Raw genomic sequence first — 11929 nt, 5'->3', positions numbered from 1 at the left:
AACACGATTGTTTTCTGCAACTACAAAACGTACATTTAGTTCTTCTTGGTACCTTTCGGATGCCACCGATACCTTCATTGTTTATTAAAGCAGTAAAAGATATATGTACAATCAACACTTTTGAATTGCTTAACATTTTATTTAGCAAAGTAAACTGTTTACACTTCGGCTTTACAACACGGTTGTTTCCTGATACTACAAATGATCTGTCTATATATGAAATATGAAAGTTGTTTCACTGCTGACCACTCGTATTTGGGTCGTTTTTTCTATCCCCGCTCGTCGCCCGTGATGTAGTAACTCCCAGACAAAACAAGTTAAATCATTCCCTTGGCAGAAACAAAATGATTTGTCCACGGACGCAAAACAATGGAGCAAGGTGAGCTCTTTATAGTGAAGCCAGCGTTAGTTGTGTTGTGTCTGGTACAGAAAGGGACGATAACGTTGCCCGGTTAAGAATTACGCAGCTTGGTTTTTAGCGGAACTTGACTCGACTTTCACTTTCCATTGTTTATTTATACTAGCGTTTCCGCATGGAAATCAGACACTGCATTTTGCATCGAAATTCTGACATGTACATGGACCGTTTGCACTAGAAAGGGTATTTTCCGAGAGCAAACACACATTTTTATTTCGATTTGTTCCTCTTTTCTGTTACGCCATGCGAAATTACGATCTTTCACTGATCGCAACTCATCTCGCCGATGCTTACGATTCATATTAGAGAATTCGATGCACTCGTTATCAGTTCAGTCAAATTAGGGGGTAAAGATGCATTATTTGAAGGAAATTTTAATTATTGATGGATTCTGCACAGAGAATCCGTGAAACTGCAAAAGCACAAGTTAATTTTGTTGTCAAACATTACGTATCTCAGTTTCACAGACATTTGATACCCTGTGCTAATCTTTAAGTAGGGGTTTTTCCCTTCGTCGCCTAAATCAAATTAGCATTTTGTATATTATTGTGTTGAACAATGCTGTTGGATTGGCATGCAGAGGGGGCAAAAAAATTGATTGAATCGTACGAAATGACAATTGACTGCGACCTGATGAATTTTTAAAATCATTTGATGCGCAATTTCGTGACTTGGATGCAAGTTAGCCCACGTGTAGAGAACGGCTACACGTAGGCTAGATGCAAGCGCTCTCTATTAAGCAGGAAGTTGATTCACTGAGGTTCACTGCCTTAAGGTTTTTGCGTTGTCTCGCATGATTTGATCGGTTTTGATACGGTCGACTCGCCCCTCATCATAAATGCACGACCTATACAAACTCAAGGAGATTTAATTTGTACGTCACGCGGCCTCAAACCCGTAAGGTTCACCTTTGTTTTACCCAATATTAAATTCGCCACATATTTTTCTCAATCAATAGCTAAACATCATGTTTTTCAGCATTAGAAAGTGGTTTCGTTGAAATTACAGGATTATATGACAGGCCCCTAAATTATTAAGACGTGTTTTCTAAATTGTTCTTCTTAGAAGTAAGCTGTATAAATCCTAGCAGTTTTATTATCACAACAGTCCCAGTCATCGCCAGTCATCATTGTTAAAGTTCATCGTCATCGCTTTTGTGATAAAGCAATACAACTGTATGAGAAACTCAACTTTATTTAAAAACTGTTCCAAATACAAAGGCGGTCATCGAGAGCAAAATTATGTAAAGGTGATCTTCCACACGCGTGCTGGTGACGTAGGCAAAGTAAAAAAGACCGTTGACCGGAAGTAACCTTCTGAATAGCATCTAGTGAATAAATACAAACGAAGTTATTCTTAATGTCTATTATACTGTTTACATCATTCCACAGTTATCGTTTTTCGTCATCATTATTGTTATAGTTATGTCAATAAAAATTATCACTAGCATTGACGAGGGGGGGGGGGGTAAAGAGCGGAAGGGGTGAGGGGGAGGGGAGGGGGATTTAACATATCGCCAACGCAGCAGGAAATTGGTGTTATAAAATACTTCAACTCGTAATCTTTTCAAAAATCGTTTCATCGGGACCACACTTGGCGAACCAATGTGTTACCATGGTAACAGCTCTGGCTTCTGTGCCTGTGTGCAATAGCGGACCTACTACTAAACTACTTGTCCTCCGGTTAGATATTTTAAAGATTACTAACCCAAAGCCTGTGACAAAGTTATACGGGAATTACAAAGCCAAATGCAACCAAACTATGCTAACTTTGAGCAAATTTTCATTTTGAATTTATAATGTAGTCTTTAAAGATTCTGCTTTTCGTACGCTGGAGCTAGTCCGTGGTTCTCAACATTTTTCTGAAACAACCCCGACAGTTTGGATACAAGGAGATACTTGGCCATCGTTTGGTGAAATTGTGACAAGATATCCTCTGTGTGGTGCTTCTAAACTGCGCGTGTTTGTGGATTGTTTCGAGGGAAAATCGAATTTGACCTATGGATTGATCTCTCCGCAAAGCAGGTATGAATCAAGCCCCAATCCACACTATTCTCGTGAACACATTGCATAAAAAGTAGTTAGGGGCGGATCTAGGGCAGGGGCGCTCCCCCACCCCGTCAGTTACGTCATAGTAGTGCACCTAGAAAAATACGGGATCCACTCCTAGCATTACCATTGTTCTGGGTTTGTTCAATGCGTTGTCACAAAACAAAGCTTATTTGCTTGTGATGTTTGATGGCAATCCTTAGATTTGAAGAATTCCTTTAAAAGGTAAAGGTCAAGGGGTGAGGTGCGTGAGGCAATGCCGGCCTCAAATTATTTTTAATTTTCCAAACATTTGCGAACTATTTTGTGTACGTGCTATGCCACGCAGAAAGAGCTGAAATAGCGCTCTTTTGTCTAATTTATTTCACAACAAGCTTTTGATGTTATTTTATACATTTTGAAAGGTGCTTTGCTAACTTCTGAGTTTATAATTTGAATGCGCTTTGCTGGAGTAGAATTTCCTTATAATTCTTTAGGAAACTGCAGATGTTGGGTGTTCAGAATGGAGAACATCTTCGACTGACTGGAAAACTGTGGTAATTATCACGTCCACTTATATTAGCTAAGGTTGCCCTGCACCCTTATCCGTCTCCTTGTAACAAAGCGGGGGAAGCTTGGGCCGAGTGTTGGAACCATGAAGGAGGCATGGGGCGAAAGTGAGTAATAAAAAGAGAGGCACAGGCGTTGCGATGAATTCAGACAATCTAACGATCGCCTCTTTCCAGCAAACGGGTGGTAGGTCCGTCAATCGAAGCCTTGATGAAAACAGATCGATCCGGTACCGCCCGAGATACAAGATCAAATTAAGTAAAATAAGGTCAGAGGATCGTTTTCCCGGGAAATTTCACCCGGCTCGTTAGTCAAAACAAAGTTACAGCGGTTAAAGTTTTTTGGCTCCATGAGAAGTCAGTTAAATTCGAACAATGTTGAAAAGAAATATTGAAATTACATCTAACGTACTGTATGTGTCAATCAACTACATTGTCTGGGATCGTCAGAAACCATTTTAACTATCAGATTCACGATTGATCGTTATTAAGGACCCCTTCAACAGCGCTTTTAAAGTTGGACTGGACTGGCGGCACGAGTCCAGAAATTTTTGCTAACTCTAAGCATAAAGTGATTTCCTTCCTCCACTCGATAGCATTTTTTACCAAATAAGGAAACTTGTACCTTTTTTTGCTTTTCTTCCAGTGTATTCATCTCTCACAGATGAATTTACGAAATCATTGAACGATCATATTGTGAATTCATCTAATGACCTTTCATTTTCTTATCTTCAGGGGATGGAGCAGCCAACAGAAGCAAATCTTTAAGAAAACATTCGACTCTAAGACAAGTTTTGCTGCTTCTTCGCAAATAACACATTTCTACAACAGAGACATCAGAGACGGAAGTGTCTTGTGCATTTACCGTGACTTAAAGAGCAACCGCGTCCACTTTGATATCAATGGAGAGGAAGGATGGGTCAGTTTTAGCCGAAGTGAACCAGACTTCTGGTATGGTTACATTCGCTTGAGTTCCACCGGAAGCGGAAGTAAAATTCAAGTCACACTGGTTCCGGAAGAAGATCTAGGTAAAGGCCACGTGATCATACTGTTATGAAGAAGTGCTGGGTAACCAAAGACATCTCAGACTTCCTCTATCTCAGTCAGCGGATGTTAGAGGAAAATATTTTTACCCACGAAAAATAACTTTCAACAACGTTAAAAATTATTAGGGGGGTAGATAGGGTTAGATAAACTTTTTTTAATGAGTAATGTTGTGGAGTAGGATTATTTCTTCAGTTTTTATGTTAAAAAAGTGGGAAATTTCAAGCAATAGAAACTTGAATAGCTACTAGTGTTACAACGTGTTTTAACCAAAACCAAAAAAAAAAATAAAATAAAAAAAAAAATAAAGAAAAGAAAAGAAAAGAAAAGAAATAATACGAACTATAAGGCAAAACATTCTAAATAAGTATTGGAGCCAGGAAAATGAACAACAACCATATATCCAACAAACGAAAAAGAACCTCAGTCCGAAAGAAATACTAACCTGGTTTTTTAGGACCGTGTTCTTTTAATGTTTTCTAGCTTACTTTGATCCAAGACTTCCAATCGCTATAACACCAGTACAGCAAGAGCCAACAGATGTGGAAGACACTGGAAATTCAGCTCAATTTTGCCTCCCCGTGGAGAGATTAGCGCAAGCAATGCATGCAGGTAAACAAGAGTACTTAGAGGTCAGTTGCCATTTACTCAGCTCTGTTTGGTACACTTGTCCCACAGATTTGTTTCCATTTTGCAACAGTTAAACATGGAAGTCGTCCAGCCCATGAAGTGCGTTTGGCTTTAATAAGTGCGTTTAAGAATTATATGAATAAATGCATAACGTGTAGCGCATCAAGAAACAAGCACAAGTTTGTCCAGTTATGCGCCCCATTCCATCAGAGGACCTTCCTCATAAAATGTGCGTCCTGAGTGGGTTTTGCTAAAAACGACAGTTATTCATACTGCGTAAAATTTATGCGTTGTCTGGACGCCTGTTTTTTGGGAGGGGGAGGGGGGAGAGGGTCATAAGACTGCCGGGTCGCCTTTATCTTTCAGGGTGGAGTTCACTTTAAATTTATAAATAAAACCTGTGAAATCTTAAAAGTCACTCAGAAAATGGATAAACATTGCAAAAATGCTGACAAGAACTAGCTCCGATCGTAGAGGCACTTGCGTGGCGAACCGCGTGCGCCCAATCTGACTTAGTTGCGCATGTTCATGGATGAAAGGGTGTGCCAGTTTCAACATCAGTGTTGGAGTAGTTAACTCTTTCACTCCCAAGATCTCATTAGTAATTTTCCTCACTGTCTGCTATACAGTTCTTATGGTGTTAGTTCGAAGAATTTGGTATTGGATCAACCAGTAATCCCTTAATTGAAATTTTTCTTTATTACTTGTCTCCTTGCTTTTAGATTGCTATTGTATGGAGATAGTCGGTCTTGATCACTCATAGCAGTGATAGGGCTGGTGAAAAAAAGGTTGTCTATTTCAACTCATTAAATTCGCAACACGCACACAATTATTATGTGCTGGACAACTTATACTCGCCAATATAGGATCAGTGTTAGAAGATTAATGTCTCTTCACATGTTTGTTGTTAATGTTATTGTTGCTTTTTTTTTTTTTTTTTTTTTTATTATTTTTTTTATCAGCGCTTTGTAGGGTTGTCCCGGACCCCGAAGCAATACTACTTTGCCAGGGACCAGGTATGTCGATGAGAACAATGTGTATGCGTATGTGTATGCGTACGCACTGGTACACATACAAGCATTTACATGTGTATATGTATATATCTGCAGGATTTTTGAGAACCAGGATGACTCGGCGTTTTTTCTGCTTCGTACTGCCCGATAAAAACCGCAGCGCGCTCTTACACTGCAGTTTTCAGATCCACCCCACTCCCCTGTGAATAGAATGTTAATCCCCTGCCCACTAGCTAATAGTCTTGTCTCCATCAAACTATTGTTATGGCCAGTATTGCCATCAGATATTTTGCGCACGCCCGTAAAGAACACGAGGCGAATGTAGTTCCATCAGCAGGAAGATAAGGTGTGAATGTAACAATGCAGTTTTCAGACCTGCTACTTTCCAGGACCCCGTATCTCGGTTAAGTTGTTGATAGGCCCTATGGTTTTTATACTTGTTGATCGTCAGCATGTAAAAGCCCCGGTTTACTGAAATGAGTTACTGTGGCCTGACAGGCAGGAATCAAGGTCAGCCCCCATGAAAGTAAAATCACAAATTTGTTTGATTTGGTTTACTCTTATATTTTTAGCGGAAACACCTTGGCTGAGCCACCACTACGTGATGCACACATCTCGTCCGCGTGGACTTTGCCTTCTGATAAACAACGTTCCAAACTTAGCGGTGGGAGAAGAGCAGCTCGAGGGCTTGTTTAAGTTCCTTTCCTTTGATATGCTAATTGAAAGAGATCTTCAAAGGGACGAGATCTATAATTTAGCTAAGGAATTTGCAAAGAAAGATCATACTTACTTTGACACATTTGTTGTTATTTTCCTGTCTGTTTCTGGCCGGTGCAGTGAAATATCTTGTCCTGATGGTAGAAACGCAAGCCTTGAGCATGTTATGGTGGAGTTCACAGCATCAAGGTGTCCCTCCCTCCGGGGTAAACCCAAGTTATTTTTTGTTCAGCGTGTTAAAGGGATACCTTCAAGGGTCGACAATGAGTGCTCAATCTTCGCAAGCGGAAGCTTTGCAGAAAAGGATGCCGTTAGGTTGCCTTGCATCTCCGCCAGTGAGAAAGACAGCTGCCCCGAAGAAGCCGACTTTCTGCTTATTTGTGTGACTTCTACATATCCAGCTGATCAACCCAACAGAGAACCAGGGTCTTTGTTTATCCAGGTGAAGGATCAGTCATCGTTTGTCGCCCGGGGGGGGGGGGGGGGGGCTGGGCTGGAGGTTGGAGGATTTTGGGGGGAATCACATAGTTTTCAGGGGGAAAAGATGGGAGTCAGTCGTCGCTAACAGAACATAATGAGGGACTTTTGAAAATTGATTGCAAATGAGGGGGGATCATTAGAATGCTACAGGGCCACAGGGGGATCAGATAAGTTTTATAATGACACAACCAAAATCCTCCAGCGATGAATAATGACGGGTCGCAAAGCGTACGAATCAAGGAAGGAAATGGGGCCTGAATTAATATTCACCAGACCCAGTCAAGCAAAACTGATATCTATTGCAGCTCAGATCAACGAAAACTTCAGGCATTGTGCAGCTTATTAATATCGATGAAAATGTAATATTAAAATGGAGGTTAATTTTCTTGCCAACTTTAAAATGTCAGAGTAGGGAACTCAGAGGTAGAGTGACGGTAGGGGAAGACAATTGTGACAAAACTGCTCGATGCACTTCAAGTGTTGGATAATAGCTCGGTACGAACAGAAGGAGCCGGGCCTTGCCCAGAAAACGAGAAAGAGGGGCTGACGTACTAAAATGGGTACTTTTTTCGTGGATTACCATCAATGCTACAATAGAGCAATGTTGATACAACACTCCCTCAACCCTTTTTATCAGCATTCACTGATCAATAGGAAAGAGATAAATACTCATTGTGTGAATTATTGAATCAAGGGAGCGGAGCAGTTACTTTTGCTTTGCTCGTTCAACAGATCTTGGACCAGGTCATAAGAAGTTCCTTTCATCTGTACCATCTGCTTGACATGTTGACGATGGTAAACAAAAAAATGAAGGATAAACAGAGTGAACAACCAAGCATTAAAATGCCATATCGGAACCACACACTCAGAGCAAGAGTGTATTTAGGTAAGACAATTAATGAAGTAATGCGCCGATCAATTTGAAGCATCAACCCCTTTCCCCCCCCCTCCCCCCCCGGACTGGCTGAAGTTTTGAAGACTTCAAGGACTAACGTCATCATTAGAGTCTGTCAGTGGAGTGTCATAGGTCTCGTTCTTGGAGACTGCTGGTCAGTTTGAATGTTAATGGTTTTCAAACCGAGAAATGCATACTGCATAATGTATTGATCCTGGTGACGATACGGGAAGAACACAAGTTTTAGATGAGCTTCCTCCCCAACTAACATGCCTTGGATATTGGTAAGCCTCTAGGGGGGGATTCTTGTTCTCTCTATAGTGAAATAAACGCAGCAGCTAAAGCAACACGCAATGACCGTACGATATTACTTTTCGTCCTGGAAAATTGGAACAAGCGGTCGCTGGTGAGAACAGGAGACACTTAGTAACTAGATCTGTGTTTTTCAGGTTTTGCCGTACATCAAACATATTCCTTTTAAAATTGATTGGGATACTAAAATAATTTAAGTGGACGTGCAATTCTGCCTAAAAATGGATGCTTTTTTTTCCTTTAGGTTCAACAGTGCCTTTAGCCCCTATCACTCCAGGTATGACTGTTTGGATTCCGTCTCTTACCCCATTCATACTAGGAAAAAATACTTAGTTTAACCGGGTTTAACTGACGGAAAATCAGATTCAGAACAGAAAAAGTGAATTTTTCCATAAGATTCAAGTAATCGCTTACTTGTATTTTCAATGTGCTACATTTGAAGTCGACAGCTTTTATAAGGAAAAACAATTTAAATCGTGTTGAAAAACAGCCCTAAAACATGTGTAAGCTTTGGTGTGAATGATGTATATGTCATTAGCTGGATCGTAAATACGTATGAAATACTATATGCCATTTCGCCTTTTAAAAATTATAATGGTTAAGATTAAAAAAACAAAAGGGGCCCTGAACCCTCAGGGTGATTGGCTCCTAATTTCTCCTAACAGAATATTAATCATTCTTGAATCAAAAATTAAGGTCACGAGAAAAAGGAAATGATCACCAATTTAGGAAGCTCTTGATTGTCAAACAGATTATTCTTGCAGAGGAAATGAGAAGAGAACAGTGTGCAGAATATGAATACCAACGTGAGAGTGTAAAGGGTTAAAACCCACTCATATCGAGCATTTGTTATTGATACAATTGATTAATGAAACTTCTTTGATTGGATTTTAAACTGGAACTTCAATTTTTTTAGCTTTGGCCCAGGAGGTTAGCTATGAAATGAACAAGGATCCTCGAGGATTGTGCGTCATCGTGAATAACGTCAACTTCCAGAACAGGGACCTGAACCGACCAGGAGCCGTCGAAGACGAACGTAGCCTCCAACTTCTGTTCAGGACGCTCTTCTTTGAAGTAATTATCCGGAGAGATTTGACGAGCCACGAGTTGGAGAAAGTGGCACAGAAGTTTGGAGCTGCAAATCACAAAGCATATAACGCGTTTGTGTTCATCGTCATGTCGCATGGAGGAGATCGCGATTGCATCTTGGGCGTCGACGGAAGGGAGACAACCGTCAAGAATTTGATGTGCGAGTTCCGTGAGAACAAGTGTCCTTCACTTAAGCATAAACCCAAAGCGTTCATCATCCAAACTTGCAGAGGATGTCGAGACAACGCTGATAATTCAATTTCCTCACCTGTTAATGATATCAATTTACAGCAGAAGGTCGTGACCACGTCACAGGCACAGATAAGCTCCCAGCCATGTGATACTGCATTCGTTACTGACTGCACCCTCCCGCGGAGCGTGTTTCCACCGGAAGCCGACTTTGTCCTGGCCTTTGCCACCGCGCCGGGTTACGTATCATATCGAGATCCGGATAATGGCACCTGGTTTATACAGGTAAGAAATCGCAAAAACCAAAGCAACATGCTTTGTTCGATTCATGTGCTAACAGCGTAAATTGACAATACTTAATTACCCTGTTATACTTTCACCGACGCAGCTCCACATTTTTTTTAGAAACTTATCCCCTATACTAACTAGTCTCCTACTGTCGAGCACAAGCTCCACTTGAAATTTGGCGGTCGTTTATAGAGTTAAGAGTGTTTGAAGTAATCGTAATCTCCTAAGAGAGAAGTATTAGAAAAAAACTAGAAATGGATAACTCACTAAAATGGCCTCGTTTCAACAAAGTAGGCGGTCAGACAACAAGCGATGCTCTGTGAAAGTGAGGCGAGGCGTAAATATTCCCATACAAACTCTTATATTTTTGCCTTAACGCTTACCATGCAAGACGATCATCTCAGAGCTGGAGCTTGGGCCGCCTGTGGGCTGACTCGATTAAGGGTCATTTTAAAGGTCTTTTCAATTTCCACATAAAGTATCCTTTTGCCAACCTAGCTTGGCCTGCGTTATAATTTTCGTCTCAAGTTTCTAAGTCTTTTGGCTCATTTTGTCCGAAAACGGTTCTTCTGCCTGGATGGTGATGTTCCTCATTTTTTGTACTTGATTATTGCAATAGGCTTTAGTCGAAGTGATCAGCAAATATCATCATCATCATCACTTCCTTGAGATCTTGACAGAAGTCACTAGACTGGTAGTGGAGCGTGTTAACTCTGTCCAGGTTCCTGCCCCCATGGATACCTTGACTAAATTTCTGTACTTGTGAGAGGGGACTGAGCTGAGCGATTTACTGTTAGCCGTTCCTATGGATACCTTGACTAAATTTCTCTACTTGTGAGAAGGGACTGAGCTGAGCGCTTTACTGTTAACCATGGCTTCGTTTATACTGTTATTATGTTAGAGATTTAGAATGAAACTTATTGAATAGTTCAATGTTTGTGGACACGATTGTTACCCAATGAAAGAAGAAGATCATCCTTTCTTGAATCAAATTAAATCAAATCGAAAATTATAAAATAAATATGAAATTGCTGCTGGCTTTTTTCTTATTGAATTACAAATCAACTTGATTTTAAGACGCTAGATGTCCTTTTCATCTGTTTATAATTTTATTTTTTATTTTAAGTATAGGAATTATTGTAGAGAGTTTACTCTAAACATTTTCATTTTTTTCTTAACTGCTTAGACTTTTAGACCCTAATTATTCATCTTGATCTTACCATCTGAATGGGAGTTTAAGATAAACTCAAAGAGTTGTTAGAAAGTTCGTACAAAATTTTCGAATTGTTACATAAACTACCATTTTAATCTGACAAAAATGTTTCATTCTGCAACAGAACGTAGAAAATGATATGTTAAAAGTAAGAGAGCAGTTACTTCCACTCTAAAAGAACAGAAGTTGATTAAAACTCACTTGAAACATGTCTGCTTGATAGCAAGCGAAAAACAAATCCTGTATGAAAAAAAAATAGAAATAATAAACCTCAAAACACTAAAAGCAAACCTTAAGAAGTGTAATCGAATAAGTGTAAATATTGTAAAGTTTGCATACTGTTGAATTTAATGTGTATAGTTTGGTCAGAGGGAAATAAAATGATATCAAATGTTGGTTGTGTATCAAATATTTTCATCCTGTAACTGCCATTAAATAGCCGATTTTGCTCAAAGAGAGATTAGTAAGATACTCTGGGAATCCTTAGCGGTCCTAAGCCGCTTTGAACGAGCTAGATCGCATGATGTAAATGACCCGACGCATCTCATTATTTCAGATTTTAAATATTTACACAGAACGATATTATCGTGCAGATTGATCTCTGGAATCTGACTGAGCCTGTGAAGTCTCAGCTTTAGCTTAGTGATCTTCCAGATACAAATAAAGAATAGCTTGTTGAAAGATATGCTAGAAGGATCGTGACATAACTTAGAACGCTCAAGTGCTCGAACAGGTAATTTTAGCTCCGCTTTGAAACATTGCTGTTTGAAAAGTGCCGTAGTTGACCCTTTCCAGAAAGCTTGAAAGGAAACACTTTGTGATCATGAGCTATTAAATCAAATTAAAGAATTTTTCTTTTTAAATATTTTTCTCTTTTGTACTTTATCTTAAAAACATAAAATTCGATGCAAATCTAGCGTGCATGCCTCAGGAATATATCTTTTAAAAGCCCGCCCAATCTTCAGCCTAAGGTCGTCTTGGCCTCTTGTCAGCGATTTGGTAGCCAAATAATGACCTTTGGGAGAATGGAATTTTTTTCCCAGAA

General features: G+C 39.8%; 1 protein-coding gene across 4 annotated transcripts; it reads left to right on the top strand.

Moving 5' to 3' along the window:
* The first annotated feature begins 251 nt into the window (after window positions 1-251).
* LOC113669936 (uncharacterized) lies at window positions 252-11279 on the top strand. 4 transcript variants are annotated; one of them, XM_089183409.1, is made up of 11 exons: window positions 252-379; window positions 2223-2442; window positions 2943-3002; window positions 3750-4042; window positions 4542-4670; window positions 5651-5704; window positions 6274-6860; window positions 7631-7784; window positions 8350-8382; window positions 9022-9668; window positions 10291-11279. In XM_089183409.1, the coding sequence occupies exons 1-11, from the start codon at window positions 370-372 to the stop codon at window positions 10435-10437; spliced, it is 2334 nt and encodes a 777-aa protein (XP_089039535.1). In that variant the 5' UTR covers window positions 252-369; the 3' UTR covers window positions 10438-11279. The 4 variants fall into 4 exon arrangements, with proteins under 4 accessions (XP_089039535.1, XP_089039537.1, XP_089039536.1 ...); XM_089183411.1 differs by having other exon boundaries at window positions 258-379; window positions 2943-3122; XM_089183410.1 differs by having other exon boundaries at window positions 285-379; window positions 2298-2442.
* The last annotated feature ends 650 nt before the right edge of the window (window positions 11280-11929 follow it).

Source organism: Pocillopora damicornis, chromosome 9 (genome assembly GCF_964200805.1).
Source record: "Pocillopora damicornis chromosome 9, jaPocDami1.2, whole genome shotgun sequence".
NCBI lineage: Eukaryota > Metazoa > Cnidaria > Anthozoa > Scleractinia > Pocilloporidae > Pocillopora > Pocillopora damicornis.
This window is presented reverse-complemented; position numbering and strand designations above follow the sequence as displayed.

Bases quoted from the DNA above. Each gene is read 5' to 3' on its own strand.
- LOC113669936 (XM_089183409.1), top strand. The intron at 2,443-2,942 runs GTATGAATCAAG...ATAATTCTTTAG, and splicing joins TTGATCTCTCCGCAAAGCAG to GAAACTGCAGATGTTGGGTG. The intron at 9,669-10,290 runs GTAAGAAATCGC...TTATTGCAATAG, and splicing joins ATGGCACCTGGTTTATACAG to GCTTTAGTCGAAGTGATCAG.